Raw genomic sequence first — 21770 nt, 5'->3', positions numbered from 1 at the left:
TTGCAATAAAAGCATGCCTGACATTTAAATAGATGATCTTCCATGCAAATCCATCCACAACAGACATCGTTTTCTAATCCAAAATATGAGCAAACTCCATAATTTCTGATTACTATTAAGAATCTCACATGGAAAAGATGAATGCTCAAATTAATTTCGTGACTGTTTTTGCTGACCAATATGCCAGCAGTGTACTAAGTCATATTAAAAGATTTAACTTCCACATGAATTTTTAAAGACCAAGAGACTCCCACTTGTTAGGCATCTTCAGATATGCACAGATTTGAAGTTTTCCAGCAGTGTTACATCACCTGCCTTTTAAATACTACAGAATCGAGCAATCTGTATATATAAATAGGAATAAATCTGGAGTTCAACAGAGCTGTAATAAAATAGTTTCTCTAGACTTAGTCCAAGCTTCTTTTTTTTTTTTTTTCAAATATATGACTTGAAATAGGCTCAGTAAAATGTTTTCAATCAAAATGAGCCAACAAGACTTGAATACTTGCTAAACTTGCTATATTTTGATAGCAATCTTATTGCAACGTAGTTCTCAAAACCCAGCCCAATTTTCCCACTGCCCCTATGAAAACATCACTGCATTATAGCTGTCTTTGACTAGAAAGTTTACCATATTTTGTAGTCCTTGAATTGTGTTTCCACCACAGCAACACATACAGAAGCAAAAGCTATAGGTTTAGAAAATTACCTGGGATTACAGTTAGCTGAAAGTAATGAAGCTTGTTTGGGTCAGGAAAATTCACTTTACATGTACCTGTTAAGCAAAAGAACAATTTGCATCAGATAACTGTTTGTCCACTGTTGAGAAAACAAATATATCATCTTTCACATCACCTGAATTAGCACCCTGATTAATGCCTATGTTCCAGTTAAGTGATTTCCCACACTTTCACTCTAAGTGTCATTTCTCCATGCAGTTATAGGTTACCTGCAGTAACTCAACTTCTTTGAGCTGAGAGGGAGAAGTTGATTTCCTTTCTCTAAACCATGTTGTCTCATACTCTAAAATGACAAAGGAATCTATATGGATGCTAGCTATAAGCTGAGAAAACAGCATACAGAATCAGCATCCTTTCCTTAGAGATTCCCTAACAGGAACACATATCTTTAACACTTGATCATACAAGCAGTTTCCAGGAAGTCTTGCCACCACAGCTCTATGCTAGAAAGGATTTATACCTGCAAGATGCAATTAGAAGCATGTTTTACTGACAGCCTCACCCAAAAGAAAAGTGAAGCTGCTGTTCAGCTGTCACACTGAACAAAGCTGTTTCTCAGCCTAGCTGAGTGCTACAACCAGCCTATTTTATTCCATCCAAAAGCAAGTTTCAAACCCATAACAGGCTGCCAGAGCCTTGCCCTAGCCCTTCAAAAATGAGCTCATGGAAAGTAAATTACTTTTTCAGGCTTTTGCACAGAAGAGGGGGAGAAGGAAGAATCTACATTTCATTAGTGCTCCTTATGGTGAACTGTATTACAGAAATTTTACATTAAAAAGCCAATTGAAAAACTAACACTGTATTGGCAATGTGCACTTTTTAACTTGTGAAGCAAGCATTTCTCCCTACCTAAGGCTTCACAATCAGGAATTGCTTCAATGTGGAGAACTGACCACTCCAGACAGTGCAATTGCAACTGAAGCTGCTACACCATTCATAAATCAGCAGATGACTAGAAATCAAACAGATACTGCAGCCATATGCAACATTAAAGATTGCCTCAAAACGTGTGTGTGCAACTACCAGACATCTCTGTCCTATTTGAGTTCTAAGTCAGCAGTTACACTTATTAAGAGTGAAGCAGCATCAAAAAGCAAACGTGATGATTTTATTCTCAAACTAGATGAAATTAAGGACAATAATGAGAATGAAGAACAAGAGTAAAAAGAAGAGGAAACATCCATCTGTGAAGTTGTGCAGGGGCTGTTATGAAAGTAGTCAGCAGCAGTTCAACAGATGCAAATTCACAGCATAACAGCCCTTTGTTTGCCTCTGATGACACAAACTAAGTTGCCTTCTCATGTACAAAGCTGGTCTTTTTTGATTATGGCAGAGAAAAGCTGTCAAGCTGGCACTAGAAGCTATGTACAACCATGCATACATTATTATCCATATAATGCAGCCTTTAGCTTCTGAATCCATCCAAGCTGGCTGTACTTTCCTCCCTTGACTAAGAAGCTACACAGCATCAAAAATACATAGATCCCATTTGCCTATAAAAATACCTACAGCTGCACACACACTCCAGTAATGCATTCACACTGTAAAAGCCACAAACCCTGATATACATTTCTCAACATTATCCTATTTTAATCCATTTCTCATTCGTTATCTTATAGAAGAGACTAAGCAAGAAGTCAAACAAAACCAAAAACTACTGTGAAAAAATCTCTATAATTGTCTCCTAGAAAGAGAAGCATACAGAAAGAAAATGATAATGCTTCACATTATCCCTTTTAGCTGCTTCTATTCTGTGTTTTTTCCCCCCCCGATTCCTCCCATCAGGCAGCCTGCATGCTGAGAAGCCTGATTTTTGAGATCTGACAGCTGATCTGGATTTACAGGCATTAGCAAACAGAGGAGGCTCAGGAAAAGCAGCAGAGGTCTAACCTAGAGGGAAAAAAATGGCCAAAGCTTCCCTCAGATGGAGAAGACCAGACACATTACGGGTTATCTGCCAGCATAATCAAAGAGAATATTCACCACTTTTCTCTGAAAGATAAGCATAAGAGCAAGGCACGTTCACCCTTATGTGAATGCACAGCCTGGCAGTAGCCTGCATGCACGCTTTCAGACTGCAGCAAGCAGCTCACACCTCTTTCCCTGCAGGGGAAGTGTCTTAGATTACTCTGAAATATGAACACGGATGGCTGGAAGTTACGTAGAGCAAGTGACAGGCTCTGGAACTGCCCTCAAGCAGACTGGGTGGTAACTTTGATGCAGAGATGGCAGAGTGCTGCTGTTCTGGTCAAAATTTGAGAGGAAAGAGAGCTCAGCTTTGCCACCAATACTCAGCCTTAGCAACAAACAAAGAACTGCAGGAGCCCTTTATAGAAGGACTTTGTGTTTTGTTATCTGTTACAGAACTAACTCTCTGAAGCTAAGGATCAGAAAACATGTATATGATTTTTAACTATCTATTCTCAGCTCATAGAAGCAATATGCCATTTAACCTGTGCTCTTCAAAACCTATCTTAAAGCATCCATAAACCATTTTAGCATAACGTTTGATGACACTGATCTGGGTGGATACTGGCTGACATACCAGAAGGCTGTGCTGCCTTCAACAAGACCTGAACAGACTGGAGAGCTGGGCAGAAAGGAACCTGATGAGGTTCAGCAACAGCAAGTGTAGAGTCTTACAGCTGAGGAGGAATAAATGCATGCATTGATACAGATTAGGGGCTGACCTGCTGGAGAGGAGTTTTGCAGAGAAGGCCCTGGGAGTCCAAGTTGGTCACGAGCCATCAGTGTGCTCTTGTGGCCAAGATGGCCAACAGTGTCCCATGCTGCATTAAAAAGAACGTGGCCAGCAGGCTGAGGGAGGTTCTCCTTTCCCCTTACTCTGCCCTGGTGAGGCCCCATCTGGAGCACTAGGCCCAGTTCTGGGCTCCCCAGTTCAAAACAGATAGGGATCTCCTAGAAAGGGCCCAATGGAGGGAAATAAAGATGATTAAGGACCTGGAGCAATCTCCCATAAGAGGAAAAGTTGAACAACCTGGGACTGTTCAGTCTGGACAAGAGAAGACTGAAAGGGGATCTCACTGCTGTTTACAAACATCTAAAGTGCAGGAATCAAGTCGATGGGGGCAGACTCTTTTTGGTGGCAAGCAGCAACAGAACAAGAGGCAACAGGCAAAAACTGGAACAGAGGAAGTTCCATACAAACATAAGGAAGAACTTTTTTACTGTCAGACTAACCAAGCACTAGAACAGGCTGTCCAGAGAGTTTGTGGACTCTACTGCTTGAGGGAACCTGCTTTAGTGGGGGGGGGTTAGACTTAGGGACATCTAGAGGTCCTTTCCAACCCCTATAATGCTGAGATAACATATAATGCAGGTAAGATTTCAGGGCTAAAAGCACATTATCTTGCCTTTTTTTTTTTAAGGAATATATTTTTTTTTAATTAGTATTCTTATTTTTGTTAATACATCTACTATTTAAGAAGCACACTAGGCTACAGCTTGTATGTGAAATGAAAAAGCACCAGGTTGATGTGTTTCCTGAGACCTGAGCTATTTGCTCTGCTATTAAGTGAGCATTTCCTGGTTTTGAAATAAGGTGAGACCAGAAGAGAAACAGGAGCAAAGTAAGAAGTGTGCTCTTCAGCTCCAGAGTGTTCTATGAGAAGGAAATTCCCACTCTACCAGCAACCAAGTTGTGTCATGTAACTGAATGACCAATGCTGCTTCCAAAGGACACTAGCAAGGATCTACATCTCTGCAACACCTTAAGAGAGGGCAGAGTAAGCCTGCTCAAACCTAGGCCAGCAGAGTTTGGCACAGCTTGCCCCACAGTTAACACATCATTAGCATTCATACTTTGGTCAAAATAATCACATCAACAGCCCTATTCCCCTTAAAATGTATGCCATTGAATGCTGTACTTACAAGGTAAATTAGCTTCAAGTTCCGCAACCTCTGTTGAAAGAAAAAAAATATACCATTACTTATACAACCATAAAGCATTGAAGTCCAAATTGGCAAATCTAATTTAAACCATGCTGTAAATCAAATTTCACTTAAAATATAATTAAGTCTCACGGAAGATTTACCTTGAAATTTCTATTTAAGCCACACAATTCATTACTGAAAAGGCTCATCTGCCCTGCAGACAAAGCTGCCCTACTGCAATGAGAGGGCTCAGCTCTGCCAAGAGAGAAGCACCAGGCTTCTGACACAGAGCACTGCCACTGCAAAGGGTGGCATCATTCTAACCTCCAAACTCACAAGGCTCTAAAATACAGAAGGCCAAAACACAGGAGCAGACCAACATCAGGAAGCAGCCACCTCAGTGGAGAAAACAAGCACAAGAGGCTCACAGTCTGTTGGAGGTGCAGCACTCTACACACCTACCTGCTCATGTTCTTTACCACCTTCAGCTACAGATATCCTCAGGTTATACATTGGCTTCTTTGGGGAAGCCTCCAAGCACAACACTACTGCCTGCACACTTGGGAACAGCTACTGAGGTTCTACTCAAGAGCACTGTCATACAAGACATCCTCCTGTCTGCATAAACTAGCATTAAGAAAGTCAAAACCCAGAAACCTTAATTGATGCACTTGGCACAGCAATCAAGACAGAAACAGCAGCTCCAATTGCACAACTCCCCCCGAAACCTAAGCACTGTTGAATACTCTCAGAGCAGTCAGACTTTTTGCTTCAATGCCTGTTAGAAATTTCCCCTGGAGTACTGTTTGCTATGGATATGCACTCCAATTGAAAAATAAATTCAAGTTTCTTTTCATTCACTTTTATGTCCCACGCATAGAAATTCAAGGTCATTCATTTGGAAAAAAAGAAAGTAACACTATTCAGTTGTGTAGCACTTAGAAAAGCTTATTCCTAACTCCCTCTCTGTCACACTGCCCTCTCTGGAAGGCCCACTGTTTTCTCCCTGTCTCCTGTACCATACTGAAGCCTTACTTTCAGCTACTTGTATCTTTCACAAGAGTATGAATAAGATGCAGGAAGGCACCCCCTCCTTTTACAGTTCTAGGAAACCTAATTAAGTGTATATTTGCATTTCCTGTAGGCTTTTTTTTTTTTTTCCCTCCACCTGATTTCTCACTTCACTTTCTCTTCTGCACAGAAACCAATGATTCATTTAGGCTAAAAACATCTAAGAGATCTGAACACCAACTCTCAGAAATATGCATCCAAAGAAAATTACAATTGAGCTTAAGATAAAGGAAAAGGGACAGACACAGAATTCAAACAGATCTCACAATTAAAAGCTCACCAGTTCTACAGAGCTCTTCCTGCATCCATGCTTACCAAACCTCTGCAGCAAGCACAATGCTTCATGTATTTCTTCAAGCATCCAGAAAGCAGGATAGAGGAATGATGAACATTTGGAGTAGTGCTTGCTACTACTGATCCAGTGCTGTGGAAACCTCAGAGCATCTCAAGCCCTCTCATAGCCAAGAAGGCTGACTGCCAACCAGAAGCAAACCCAGGAGCAGCACAGGGCTCTTACCATGCTGGTAAGTTATCCCAGGGAAGTCTGAAAGGCAGAGAGGTGCCAGAGCTCCTCAGGGGAACACTCATGGTGCAGGCAGCCCAGACTCTAACTAGCTCCCCATCAGCCAGTCTGATGTCCATGAAACCTTAATCAATCAGGTGCAAGAGCACACCTAAATCAAGTGTACTTGCAGCATCCTGCTCTCAACTCAGCAAGCACTTACCAGAAGCAATACACACAGCTGGATCTGAACTGGCTCTCATCGCTGACACAGACAAGTTGAAGCTTCAGCAGTGAAAGAATCTCGCTGAAGAAAGAATCTCAACGAAGAATCTCACTGCACAGGCATACATCACTCCAACACCAATGGAGTGGTTTAGTTTAGTGGTTCCAGATGCTACACCGAAAGGGTGAAAAGGCAGGGACTGAACTTAAACCTACCACAGGCTTTGGACAAACTGAATGCAAAACTGGTGACGTCTCTCAGCAACAGCTCTCAGAACTTTATGAAAGCTAAGCTACACACGAGTAACCAGAGCTATTTATAAATGATTTCACAAACAGCAATTCTCCCTAGTCATGACAATTCTCAGGACAGAAATAGGAACACATTCCTGACAAGCATATAGGCATATGGTTTATGATAGACCCACGTGAATGTTATATTCAGTAACACAAACCATAATCGAGATGTTCTGCTCTCTCCCCTTCCCCCAGCTCGACAAGGCAGGATATAAGATGGTTTGTTTACTACCCTCACCACGGTGTCAAGCCACGTGCTTCCCACTGCAGCACAAGTGCACAGAATGAAAGGGGGTATTTCCTCAACTGAAATGAACGTTCTCACCCACAGCAATACATACTTCTCCCTGCTTTTGGCCCCAAAGCCCCTCTTTCTGCTTCTGTTCCCTGTTTAATATAAAAAAAAAATAAAAAATGTGAAGACATGAATGCAGCATTTTCAAAACAATGTCTCTTAGAATTAAAAGAAGACATTCTAAGCACTCTTGAAATTCTATTCTCCATCTCTCAATTTTCTCATCTACCGCTATGACAAGTGATATTACAGTACCTAAAGGTTTGGAAAAAGCCAACATACAGATTCTCCTGATTTTTATTTACAGAGCACATTCACCTCATTTCTGTGATCAGTTTCTCACTCCCTTCCCTTCAGGATGTACAAATACACTTGAAACATTTTCGAATTAACTAAATCTGGTTGTAAATTCAGACACGTTGAAGATGACTGAGGAATAAACAACATAACTCAATGTCTCAGGAGTTAAGTTATTACAACCTGACATTTGCAATCAGGTAGACAGCACCAGTAAGATAAAACTGGATGATAATTAGATGTAGTTGCTCAAACTGCTTTTTTTGCAGTGCATTTGTGATCAATACACGAACACATGGCTACAATTGACATCCTGGCAGGACTGCTGTTTTCAATTCAATTTCATAGTCATGCTCATTAGATAACACTAATCTTACATAATACTTTGGCTCACACATTATTTCAGAAAGGATCTGCCATTAAGCTCAGCACTGCAAAGCTTTGAGCATCCTGCAGGAGCAGACATATGGCCACTACTCTTAACTTGATGAAGCCCATCTCTTAGAGATGAATTTAATGTTCTTTTAACACAAAAAAAAATTGTGTGTCCACACTATCAATCTCAAGGCACAGAACATCTTGACACATCACTAACTACTTGGTCTCTTCCCAGCCTAGATCTTCTCATACATTGCAAGCAGCTAAAAATCATACCTACATTATCACTTCTTCCCTATTTCAAGGCTGCACCAGTTAGGCTGTTGGTCTACATTTACCTTTCAGAAGTTTGTAAGCACTGTCTACACTTACCAATGGCTGTGGTCAAACCACCCAGCCCACAGACAAAATGCCACTCATCTATATTCCAGTCTGTGCACACAAAACATGGAGGACAGCAGGATCTCTTCAAGGAGATCCTATAAAACGTTCCTGGACTGGATTCCCTATCATCACAAGTAAGGCTGTCTTCACTCCCAGATAAAAACACAAAACAAAACCAAAAAAAAACCCCACAATAAAACAACACTGTCTGGATGATGCCTGTAATCAAATTGGCCAAGACATTTGCCTGCAGAATCTGTCAGACCATTGCCAGCTTTCCATGGATTGGGAATAGGACAGCATCACTCCAGCATCATCCTTGAGCAGGCAAATAGCTTCCACACCTCGGTTTATACATCATTACCAGCTTCCAGAGCTAGGTGGGATTTAGGATATCCTGCCAAAATCATCCTCACCTAACCTTCCAATACAGCCCATCATATGTATGTACTACCCTGAAAGCCAATGCACAGACAAGCTGTCTGCTGCTCTGCTGTCTCACAAGTTAATGCCTAATTTGAGGCCAAAAAAGATACAGGTATGTTAAGGAAACTAACACTATTAAGAGGTACAACTGAACCTGTTCAGATCTCAGCACAACTGCTGAGGTAAACAAGGACAGCATATGCTGGGCCTTTTCTTGCCTCCCCCTCCACCAGAATTTATTTTCCTTTATGTGGGAGAGTACTTTTCAATCCAGGAGATCAAGTTTAGCCTTTTACCTGTACTGCAATCTCTGTGTTTGATGCCTCCAGCCTATAACGAAAATTGGTAACAAGTTCTCCTTACCACTGCTCTTACAGGCTCCCAGTCCTGCACAGCCCTGTAAAGTTGCACACCCAAAGGGCTGTTTCAGTTCCATACCAGAAAGCAGCAAAAGGCACCTGCACTGGTCTAGATGCAAGCACCAACCATGCACACACACCTTCAGCAGGCAGTCCTTCACTTCCAAACTCCTCCTGCAGACCTAGACAACGTGTCCTGAAAATACCAGCACCATCACAACACACCAGCCAGGCTTCCAATACTGCAGATGCTGCTTTGGCTGACAGACCTTTAGTGGCTGGAGCAAGTTTTAGAAACTTTTGCACTCATAGCAGTACTCATCCAGCCTAAAGTGAACCATAAAAGATGATATTCCCCCAAAGGCTTTGCTAGTCTAGCTACTAGATATTCCACTCACTCCCAGCACAGTTATACTGAACTGATCTAATTCTGCCACCAGTTCTCATTTCAATCCAGCAACCATTCAAACCAGACTGACAGCTGCTCCTACAACTCTTTTGGAGGGCCACGTGATACACACAATCAGACCATGATGTAACACTCACGCTCGTCAGAGGATGCTGCCAGTGACCTGCTCTTAATATCTGTCAGTTTGGCACTCAGCTCATTCAATACTTAGCCTGTGCTAGTTTTAGAATGGTAATAGCAATTACAGTTTCTGTAATGATTTCCTATAGCTTACACTCCTTGCTTTCCCTGCAAAAGAAGAAAGATGCACAGGGTTTTAGTCATAAAAGTGAAAAATGCAAATGCTCTAAGGGTACAGTAGAATTTTTTATGTCACTTCAACTACAATTTCTGGTATAGCATGAAGAGTATTCACATTATACTGCTATTTTCTCTGAGGTCTGCACTTGTAGGCTAATGAAAATCTCAGAAGATACACATTTAGCATTTTAGTTTTGTAGTTTATTCTGGTTGAAGAGCCTACTTCACTTGTCTGATGCCCTTCCCCCTTCAGAATTGAAGCTAAGTGCAGACTTCCAAATTAGAAGTCACAAACAAGCTTTTTTTTTTTGCATCAGAGTTTAAAGTGAATTGAAACTCTCTGTCCTTACAGAACTATAACTGACAGAAAATTGGGAACATAATGTCTACCTGAGGCACTTCCCACTGCACTGAAGCCTTAGCAACTGCAGGGAAACCACGCTCCAATGTACAGCCCTCCATCAGAATCTACCCTAATTAGAAAAAGCCACATATAAAGCAATAGCTCAGTAATACCACTCAACCAAATAGTTCAGAGCAACTTCAGGGCACTGATACAAGCCCAGAAAACACGAATATTTTGTTTGACTCATACAAATCCTAACCTTAACAGCTTACACATCACCAGCAATATACTCACATTGGCTCATTTTTAACAGAAACATCAATCTGAACAGTATATTCCTGTCTACTAGATCAAGCTGTACAGCTCAAGCATTGAAGCACTCAACTAGTAGCAGAGGGAGTAAATCAGGCTTTAGGCCCACTGTAATTGCAAAGCACCAGCACTTAAGGACGTTTATTAGAGATCATCTGAGCTACAGAAAAGAGCTGTCCTCAATTTCACTGTACAATAGTATAATTATACAGCCTCACAAACTACCTCATTTGCCCTGAACTACCACAAAGTAAGAGGTTTTTTACTCACCAATGCAGACACAGATATAACAACCTAAATTAGCCTCCCTGAGACAGTGCTACAAAAACAAGGGGTCTATTTTTCCATTCTCTACTTCTAATTCAACAGCCAGCGATTCTAGGTAGAAGAAAAAATTTACAATACATATTTTGTTTGTTTTTAAAACTTTTAAGTTTATTGGTTTTATCTTTATCATTAATAACACGAACACTGATGTTACTTTTAGAATTTACTTTCTTTTCACAAGCAACTACAGTTTTTCCTCCATTTTCTCTATTTGACATATGGCAATACTTCTCTCCCCAAACTGGAAAGATATGGATTTGATGGGTAGACTGTTTGATGGACAAGGAACCAGTTGTGAGATTGTACCCAGAGAGAAGTGGTCAATGGCTCAGTGCCCAGATGGAGATCACTGACAAGCTGTGTCCCTCCAAGACCAGCACAGGGTCCATTGCTCTTTAACATCTTCATCAATGACATCAGCAGTGGGACTGGGTGCACCCTCAGCAAGTCTGCAGATGACACCAAGCTGTCTGTTGTGACTGACATACCCAGGGGATGGGATGCCACCCAGAGAGACCTTGACAGGCTGAGTGCTGTGCTCAAGTGAATCTCATGAATTTCCATAAATCTAAGAGCAAGGTCTTGCACCTGGGTCATGGCAACACCCACTATCAGCACAAGCTGGGGGATGTAAGAATAGAGCAGCTGAAAAGGACCTGGGGGTGCTGGTGGATAGCAACTGGACACAAGCCAGCACTGTGCCTTCACAGTCCAAAGCCAACCATACCCTGGGCTGCATCAAAAGCAGTGTGGAGGGAGGGGATCTGCCTCTCTGTGCTGTGACACCTCACCTGGAGCACTGCGTCCAGATGGGGAGTCCTCAGTACAGGAGGGACGTGGACCTGTTAGAGCACGTCCAGACAAGGGCCACAAAATCAATCCAAAGAATGGAACACCTCCCTACAGGGAGAGGCTGAGAGAGCTGGGGCTGTTCAATATGGAAAAGAGAAGGCTCTGGGGAGACTTGAGAGCAGCGTTTCAGTATCTAAAAGGGAGTTGCATGAAGGAAGGGGACAGACTCTTCAGCAGAGTCAGATGTGACAGGACAAGGGGAAATGATTTCAGACTAGAAGCGGGGAGATTTAGATTGGATATAAGGAAGAAGTTGTTATTGTGCTTTTTGGTTTGGTTTTTGATTTTAATATTTTTACAGAAAGGGTGGTGAGGCACTGGAACAGTTTGCCTAGAGAGATGGTGGAAGCCTCGTCCCTGAAGACATACAGCATCAGGCTAGACAGGGCTCTGAGCATCATTTGGAGCTGCAGGTGTCCCTGTTCATTGTAGGGGGATTGGACTAGATGAATCCCTTCCAATTCAAAAGATCCTACAGTTCTATGATAATATAGTGCACGTATAAGTCACAAGCAAATTCAAACATGCTTCTGGAAACCATTTTATAAACATTTAGTATTGCATCACTGCCAACATATCTAAAAACTACAAACCACAAAATTTAAATGTAAGTTCCTTTCACCTTTAACAAGTAATTTATCTCGTACAGACACCCTCCGAGTGGAATCAGAAGCTGGACTGGATGCACGGGGTCCTCTGACACCATCATCCCGCTTCAACTTGCTTGCAAGAGTGAGCATTACTGCTGTCTTCAGTCTAGAACACAAACATAAGAATAAAGTCAATTACCAATACTCAAAGCACTAGGGAAGGGGAAGTACAAAAATAGTTAGACCCACATTATACAGCTCTGGCCATATTCTTAGCAGTCAAAAAAAACAGACCACTTGACTGCAGTTAAAGACACGGACAAACTATAGTGTTTGAAGAACAAGAGTTTGTTTCAGACCAAAACACTGACAGAGCTGCAGCCTGTCAGGCGAGGAGGAAGTTCAGTTTTTGCTGGCAAAAGGTCAGACTTTCATCACTGTTTACAACCTTGTTTCACTGGACCATCTACCACAGCATATCGCTGCCTGACATCACTCCTCTAAAAGAATCATAGCGAGAATCCCACTGCCACAGCTGGAAAACCTGCTCCCACCATCCTCATCTGTATCTCCTATAACAGCATTCAGAACTGCTTTTTGAATCCAAAGAAGAGAGGAAAGGGAGTGTTTCCTGGAACTACTCTGCAGCACTGGGAAGTGAGCGTTGAGTCAGATAGCAGCACACAGCAATGGGAACAGATTTAAACTGCCCAACAGTGACACAGTGCACTCTTCACAGCACAGCCATAAAGTTACACGTGGTCATTTGGTAACTGAAGCAGAAATTTTTGCTATGTCAGTCCTCCACATCAGAAGAGGACTATGATGATCAATCACAGCAGGAGTTGGACAGAATGCCAAATTCTTAAAAGCAAAGTGCTCTGCCTGGAAATTTTGATGCTACTCCTACTTTAAGGCAGTTCATTCTTATAAGAAGTTTCATTCTTATTAGAAGTGTGGCCAAAACCAAAGTCCAGCTGACAAGATCAATACTCTTTAGGCCTCACCACCACTAGAACAGTAATGTTTACCCTTTAACCATATGGTCTTTACATGAGCTAGTGTGAACAGAAGACTGGACAGGTATGGTGCAGCAGTTTCCAAGACACAAAATAGGTAATCATGCAACGTCAGTTGAGATACTCACAATGCAAATGGTCAGGTGAAGGAACTACTGAAATGAAGCTGAGCATAACATAATATGACAAGACTAGAAACAAGATTTTTATGTCAGCTCCAGCTCTACACCTCTCATTGCTTCTTTCTTTCTAAGCATGCCTTGAAATCAGCAGGTCAACAGCAACAGCAGTTGCTTTGCAGATTGTGTTTGTTCAGTAAAGTTTGTGCAGTAAAGACATCAGGTGGGAGAAAAAGCTTCCCTGGCCTGTCAGTCTGCTTGGCATATCTGCAGAAATAGCCTGGCTGCTCTTCAGGTTTGTGAGAAAACTGAGGGATTCATAACAAACCACATCAGCACCAAAGTACCAGCATGGGGAAGAGGAGAAATCAAACAACTGCTGTGACACTTGGGTATTCAAGGTAGAGGACTGGAATTAGATGAGCTTTAAGATCCCTTCCAACCTTCTGTGTTGAGGAGAACATAACAGATAAATGAGTAATGGGGTTTAAAAGAGAGGAAAAACAGGTGTTTTACAACAGTACCCAATAGCACAACTCCCTGATTGGATACTCAAGAAGGTCAAATTCTCTGAGGCTGACAGGTACATGTCTTACATTTCAGATCCAGACTGAAAACAGTAAAATCTGGAGCAAACATAAATCCAGGTTGCCCAGCTGAAATAGACTCAGTTGTGTTTTTTTTCCCCCTCTCACACTGTCCCAGAGAAATAAAATAAGCAGACAAAATGGTCTGCTTTTCCATAAAGAAAGGCAACAGCTGGTTTTAACGAAAGGAGGGAAAAAAAGAGAAAAGGGAAGAGACAGGAAAACGGTGACACGGGCTCCTAAAAACAAACCAACAATAACAAAAACAGAAAAGAAAAACCTGCGAACTGCAGACGGCCCCCTAAAGATAACACGTCCAACCGAAACCAGTGTCAGCGGGCATTAAGCACCTCGCTACCTGCGTCCTAGAAAGCTGCGGCAATCAGAAGGCGAGCACCAAGGGGCCGAGCCCCAGCGCTGCCCTCCCTTCTGCTGACGGAGCCCAACGGAGGGGGGAGTTTCGCAGCACGCAGGGGCTGCACGAGCTCCCTGCAGGCCCGCAACGCCGGCCCTCTCGCCCCTCAGCCTGGGACAGGCAGACCCAGCCGGAGCCCCGAGGCCTAGTAGGCCGGTACCACACGGGGAGACGCAGGTGGGTCTGAATCCAGATCCAGAAGCGTAAGGGGCGGTTCGCACCTACCTGAGCGCGGCGTCAGGGCCCGGCTCCCGCGGCCAACACCATCCCGGGGCTGGCCCGGGGCAGGGGCGGCGGCGCGGCTCCTCCTCCTCCCTCAGCCGCCCGCCCGCCGCACCGGAAGTGGGCGGGGTGAGGGCGGGGCTTATATGCGCCCCTCCCCTTCACCCGTTACAAGGGCTCTGCCTGCTCCCGCCGTCGTCTCGCGAGAGTTGGGGTTGGAATCTGCCGGCGCCATTTTGGGCGCTGTGCCCGTACTCTTTTAACCCATTCCTGCGCCAAATTAGTGGGAGCTGAAATCTGTGTGAAATCATGAGCTTACGTTTAGTAAAATGTCTGGGATATGCCACTTCAAATACCGTCGCCATCATATATAGCTATATGATATATAACTATATGATATATAGCTATATATAATATATAACATATATACATTGGAGTTTTTCCATCCCATAGCATGCAATGAAAAGGGGAACCAAAACTGAGCAATTAGTGAGGTATTCAAGTTATAAGGTTTTATAAAGCAAACATTCAGACCAGACACAAGGTTCGGCAGGTAGCAACTAAAATACCAGCTCCTAAACATTCACAGGAACACAATTGCTTCCTTTCTGAAAAATAAATAAGCACCAGGATTTAGCTTAATTAAATCTATTTAATCCAACATAGAACTTCTTCTCTGAGACTTCAAGTTGCTCTAGCTCTTTCATGAGCTTATTGTACAAGATTGGATTGGCTGAAAAGCAGTTTTAATTCCTGCTTATTGTGTCTTCAGATGAAAAGACTGTAACTGAAAGATGAAGGAAGAAAGCAGGTGCTTGGGAAAACCTCCTCTCTGCTCTCTGGCTTCAGGGCAGAAGGCAAAAGAATAAAAAAGCTTCCTTGTGTGTGTACATATGCTAACGATGGCAAGACACAATGAGCGTCCAAACTGCATCGAGATCACATTTCTGTGATCCCATAACACCTGCTGGAGCATATGGGGCAAACAAAGGTTGCAAAGTCAGCCACAGTGCTGGCAGCTCCTTGCTTTTATGTGTTTGCCTCATAACATCAACATCCTGGAAAGAGAAATTTGAATGCTCAAGATACTGATGTCTATCAGCTGTTTTTGCTGATTTCTCTCTCCTGAGAAGCACAACCCATTTACAGAATCTATTGAGATTTTACAAGGACCAAGTGCAAGGTGTAGCATGTGGGTTGAGGCAATCTCAGACTGGGAAAAGAACTGCTTGAGAGCAGCCCTGTGCAGAAGGACTCTGTGGGTCCTGATGGATGATAAGCTAGACATAAGCCAGCAGTGTGCTCTTGCAGCTTGGAAGGCCAACAGTATCCTGGGCTGCATCAACAGAGGGTTGACAGCAGGGCAAGGAAGGGGACTGTCCCCCTCTGCTCTGCCCCATCTGGAGAGCTGTGTCCAGCTTTTCACCCCAGCATGCTTTTGAGCCTGTCCTAGTCTCTCTGGATGGCATCCCTTCCTTCAATTCTGTCAGCTGCACCACTCAGCTTAGTTTTGTCAGCAAACTTGCTGAGCATACACTCAATCCCACTGAATCATTGATAAAGATGATAAAGGTTGCAGGATGAATGAACCCTTGAGGGACACCACTCATGATGGGCCTCCAGCTGGACACAGAGCCATTGACAACAGCCCATCCATCTGATTCCTTACCATCTAATAGCCCAGCCTTCAAATCCATATTTGTCCAATTTAGAGATAAGGATGTGGTGCGAGATCATGTCAAAGGTCTTGCACAAGTCCAGGTAAATGACATCAGTTTTCCTTCTTTTGTCCATCAATGCCAAAGGGAGGGTGGCTTTCTATTTTTATCTTTATTTTATCAGTAGCTATCCTCCTCTTTTCTACTGTACAGCAGTTCAGTTAATGTCTGGTGGCTGTGACCTGTGCTAGGATTAATAAAATAGTTTTGAGAGTCAACTCATAAAGGTGCTGTCAACAAACTGCTGCCTCCACTAACAACTAATTAAAGGCAAGACAGTACTGTCCAGCACAGACTGTAATGGTGACAGGTCTCCTTGCACTTTCTGCCAATTCCTCTTATTTGTGAAGAGCAAAACTCAGCATCAAAACCTTCCCAGTGAGTACCCCACATCAGGTACTACACTGCATATTTGAGCAATCAAAACTAGCTATTTTCAGAGGTGCTGTAGAGATGAGAGTTGCAAATTGCTAAGCAGCTAAGGAAATAATTGCAGTTTATTAAGCAATTTCATGACATTAGAGCTATATTTATATATTTGTATCAAGTATTACTTCAAAATGCTAATGACTAGCTGAAAACAGTTAACAGAACACATTGATGCACATTTCATATTTCCATCACAATTTCTTTAACCTGGAAAGTATTTCATGTTCCACACAGCAAAAATTTGAGCAGTTCCAGACATCATCTCGTGTGTCAAATAAAATCAAGACTTAGTCTCTTTTGTATTTCAGATAATTACCCAACTGTTTGCCATTGCCCAGCAGTGACTGTTCCCGAAGCTGAAGAGATGAAACAAACATCTTACGTTTAAACTATCCCACTATGTAAAACTATGGTTTCTTATGTCCTTTTTGGTCTGTTTTTAAGCTTTTATTTAATACATACTTTTCTGCTTTCTTCCAGCAGAGAAGCCTGTTTTTTTATTAAAAGTATCAGTTCCTTCCTTAATGGGCAATTGTGTGGGTTCTTGTATGAAGTAGGAACAAATAAGACTAGCCATTATCCTAAAACTCCATTGTGACTCTATTAAAGGGAGATTTTCTGTTGCTCTTACACTAGCTCTATATCCAAACACATTCCATCTATTGGAAAGTGAAGTCACAGTCCCTGCTGCAGGTACACATCAGAGATCAGTCATCAGTCCTGGAGCAGCAGCAGGTTCAGGCAGAGCTCAGGACATGATCTGTGTTTTATTGGCATTTTCTCAGCATTGGCAATACTCAGTGTATTAGACAACGCTAACAAAACTGAAACCAAGCTATTTCAGGGGGCAAAAATCAGACTTGTAGTTCTTAAGGGTTTTATCTTCAAAATTATAATTTAGCACGACTGCAGCATGGTTGCTTCTTGACATAAAACTGATTTTATCTACTTTATCACTATTTGCCTTCCTGTTTGTCTGCAGCTTCCAAGACATCCCCATTAACTGTGGAACTTCAATTCTTTTCCCATCCACACAACAGAGAGAGTACAGGTAGTTAGAAAAGCAAGTTTGTTTTGATGTCAGACAACAGATGAAAAGGAACAGGAGAACACAGTGCCTTAGTGGTTTAACTTTTTGAGTTTTCAGCTCACTCACCCACCAGTGTTGGCCTTCTGGTATTCCTGATAACAGCCTTCAGGAGTCAGCTTGTTTTCTAAAGAGGAACATAGCCTCTCTGGATCTTTAGGATCCCCTTAGGAGCCTTGTACACACAATTGCAATAAAGCAAAATCAGTTCTGCTCAAAAGACAAAGGCAGCTAAACGAGTTAAACCAAAATTACCTTTGGAGAGGGAAAAAAAGAGGCAAAGAAGGAAGCATGACAGATTCTACTGAATATTCTGGTGAAAGAGCCAGCCCAGGGGATTTGTGATCCTTGAGGTACATGGGTTGTAAACGGGCAAAAACAAACAAAAAAACTGCCTTGCAAATAACGTGATACTCAAGCTCTTGCTATTGCTGCCCTCTGAATGAACCTTTGCAAAATAGCGTCTGTTGATGCGGACAACAAAATGTTGCTGTACTCCTTCAGCTCAGTGACATGAAGTCAGAAAGGAGATAGGGCTTACACTACCCTCTCACTTAATGGGCAGATGTCTTTTACTAGCTGCACAGAAACTCGAAGCAAATAAGCAAAAAAAGGAGAAGCAAGAAAGAGAAGCAAGGATCTTTACTCACTACTTGGCAAAGCATAAACTGCCTTTCCTGAAAGAGAAGCGAAATCGGAGCAACTCCACTCTTTTTTCCAACACTTGGGGGCGCTTGCTTAGGGAAAAGGGAAGGTAACAGGAAACAGCGGCAGGTAAGGAGACAACAATGTCTCATGTATAATTAAGAAGTTTGGCCCCGGTCTGTGCAGTGGTCATCTCAGCAGGCAGAGCGCTCCTGTACGTGGCTCATCTCACACTGGCCATCTGTTGCTCAGCTGCTCATGGACTTGTTGGGCCAATCCTCCTAGTGCATCTGCTTGAATCTGGTCCAAGAAGACAAGGTCCCAGCAAGGAGGACACATAATTCCTCACAGGTTACTGTAATAATGAATTAGCATCAGTCACATCACTAAAATACCTCCAAGAAGGTACACCAGCTGCCATCCATTTCAAACTTGAGGCAAAATCAAGACTCAACCACAGCGAATTTTACTACAATTTAATGGGTCTTTCTCAGAAGTAGAAAATGAAGGTTCTTTTTGCAAGACCAGGGAACTTTCCAGGGTCAGAAGAGCTTTGATTCAGCATATTTTGACCTCCATGCACCAATCCCTGTCTGAGAAATTGGGTATGAGAACAGGAGACAGTTTAGTAGGAAGCTTGCACTGAAAACAAATAGCTCCTCTTTTTCTTTTTCATTTCTTTGTTAGAAAACTAAGGTAAACCCTTTCAACTTACACTTTGAGTTCCCTAAAAAGTTTTCAATCTCCTGAGGGATGCTGGTTCTACATTTGTACTCAGAAGGGCTCAGCAAGCCAGGAGAACTGAGATCACACATTTTCCCCACAGAAGAAAAGGAAATTAAACCTTGTCAGGCTGCACATTTTTAGGCCTTTATACAGAGGCAGGTTGAGGATATATCTTGTTTGTTCAACTCTTTTTAGCTAAGACGTCTGATTTAAAGTATGAAGTTAAAAAGAACGTGATATTACACAATCTGCAGTGTTTAAAGAGTGAAGGAAGCCGTTGAACATGCAGGATCGATATCTTCTGGTGGGGCAGGAAATGTACTCATTGCCAGTCTTTGCTTTCCACCACTTTGTTTGCTTCTTTGGGTTTAACCCCTGCTGCCTTTTTCACCACCCTTTCTCAGACAAGAGTATTGCACTTCTATACTGAAATCATTACTGACTGAGCTCTCACACCTGTAAATGGCTTTGGAGCCTCAGAAAGGAGATGACATTATGTGACAGTAACCATAGCAATGGTGCTTGTGCCATTGTAGTTGCTAATTCAGGGCCATGTAGCTGAGAAAAAGTAAATCTCTCTGATCTGTAAAGCAAGATACACGAGGTCATTGCCATGTGCAATGCTTTGCCTCCTGCACACTTCAACTTGAATCTACTGTGAACCATTTGGAAAAAAGCAGACCGCTATAATTTGATTGTGGTGATTATGATGGCAATTTCAGACCATTTTTCCACGTGCAGCTTTAATGAGGTCCTCTTAGAAGGAAATTTCATGAATACTTTCAGTATTGACTAAGAGGTAGCCAGTTGTTATGGGTACATCACTGCAGACGGTTTTTGAGCAGACCACTCTGGGAGAATCATGCCAAGCAATAAGGAAAACAGCACTGTGGGTTATGTCGCATGCAGCTGAGGTTTGATGTATATTTTATAACAAACAGCAGTGCAGACTTCTGATTAAGATCAGTGTACGTGTTTGCCTTACTGCCTATCAGTGACCTGGAGTTTAGCTGCTGCTTCTTCTGGGCACTGCTCATACCAGAGAACCAAACAGCAAAGCGATGCTCTGAATCACATTGCAAGGCAGACATTGCCTGCAGGTCAAGTAAAAAATGAGAATTGAAAAATTTACGCTGTTTTTGTTTCAGAGGTTTGAGATTCTTGCCTTGATCAGCCCTAATCTTGACCTTTTTAGCATTGTCTTCTATCTATCTATATATACATATATAAAGAGAGCAATCTTCTCTTTCCATCTCCTGAAATGTAGTCCAACTTCAGCACTTCATGTCCTTGGGACAATGGTGGTCACAGCCCCCAGTGGTAACCTGGACTTTGGAGCCAAGATTAAACTGTATAGAAGCCAACATAAGTCTGTGACAGGGTGTTCAATTTTCAGCTTTTGGCTTTTACAATGATTAACCCAGAACCTTTTTTTCTCCTGGTTTGTTATTGGCAGGATTTGCCTGCCTGTAGAATTAGCATGAAACAAAAAGTTCCTTCCCTCCAATGCCTTGTGGACCTCTGCTTTGCTATCTAAAGTGATCCCTTGCTAAGACAATACTTGAAGCAGCATCACATCAACTCAGATGCATCCCTCCAGACAAGAGACCACAGAGTAAACTAGAAACAAGGAATAGCATGGAGAAGTATTTAGGAAGCAGATCTGAGCTTTTCTTCATTTTTTTCATACCATTAATAGGGCTCCAATTTACTTATTTTATTTTATTTTTTTACCTAAGAAGGCCAGAACCTTTTCTCAGAGTTTTCCAGTGACACAGCTGGAATTCCCTCATTGCTGTTGGTGCCACACAGACATACTCTGGATGCAGGAGGCCATTTCTTAAAACCTGATCCTTTTAATGCCTGCACCAAAATATCCAGTTATTACATTTTCCTGATAGATCGTTTTCCATTTCCTCTAAGCTCGGCATAAAACACAACCTTCTGCTCTGTAAACCTACCTTCTAAATTTCCTTCTCAAAGGTTATTATGTTTACCTCTCCAGTCTATGGATTCTGGGGCTGAAGATATTGGGACATTTATCTGAGTAAAGGAGTGACACAGTGCATGGTGTACCACGTGTCAACTGCCCTTTCTTGGCTGTCTCAGGGCAGTGAGGAACCTCCATTCTGAAAAGAACACAGAAATCAAATGAGAAAGAAGCAGCAATCCCAGCCTCTTCTGCAGACACCTCTGGGGGAGTGCAGAAAGAGATTCAGGGGACGTGGGCTGCTGGGGCGACTTCTCCAGGGGCAGAGAAATGGGGTTGGGTTGTGACTACAGAGGTAAGACTTCTGGAATGCAAAGGAAACAAAAAGGAAATAATCGCTAATTCACATGGCAGCCTTAAGTCTCAAGAGCCTTCAGCAGCTATCTGTCCTTCAGCCTGTCCTTCTAGTCCAAAAAGTTGAGGCTTTGCATGAGAATGAGTAACCCACCAACCACTCACACACGTGGAGAAGTCACCTGCAGATAGAAGTGAAGGTTATTTTTCAAAAAAACTCTTTTTATCAAAGCAAATTAAAAGCAATCTGATCTCACTGAACATCACCTCCTCTGAGAGCAAGACAGTAACATCACAAAATGATTCCTGATGGTTCCCAGTATAATATATACAGGAATTACTGTGAATTATGAACAGCGATGAATGGGGGAGAAATTACAATATCAAGAGCACTGGTACATTAGAAAACAGGGATTTAGTAGTGATGAAAATTAAAAACAAAACCAAAAACCAACAGTGGCTTGAGCTGCCATTATAAACTCTTGCTGATATTTGATGTCAAGGACTAAAGAAGG

At 42.4% G+C, this 21770-nt stretch overlaps 1 protein-coding gene across 3 annotated transcripts in view; it reads right to left on the bottom strand.

The window, feature by feature from the left end:
- Positions 1-14517, bottom strand: part of UBE2F (ubiquitin conjugating enzyme E2 F (putative)) — a 64846-nt gene extending 50329 nt beyond the window's left edge. The window contains exons 1-4 of one of the 3 annotated variants that reach the window (XM_090144501.1): positions 14370-14517; positions 12037-12170; positions 4632-4661; positions 710-775 (exon numbers count right to left, since the gene is read on the bottom strand). In XM_090144501.1, the coding sequence (XP_090000627.1) occupies positions 710-775; positions 4632-4661; positions 12037-12154 (214 nt within the window). In that variant the 5' untranslated portion in view covers positions 12155-12170; positions 14370-14517. The remainder of the gene's footprint in view (positions 1-709; positions 776-4631; positions 4662-12036; positions 12171-14369) is intronic. The other 2 variants (XM_031604561.2, XM_031604562.2) reach the window with 2 other exon arrangements.
- Between the last annotated feature and the right edge of the window lie 7253 nt (positions 14518-21770).

This window comes from Phasianus colchicus, chromosome 7 (assembly GCF_987193195.1).
Source record: "Phasianus colchicus chromosome 7, bPhaCol1.hap1.1, whole genome shotgun sequence".
Taxonomy (NCBI): Eukaryota; Metazoa; Chordata; class Aves; order Galliformes; family Phasianidae; genus Phasianus; species Phasianus colchicus.
This window is presented reverse-complemented; position numbering and strand designations above follow the sequence as displayed.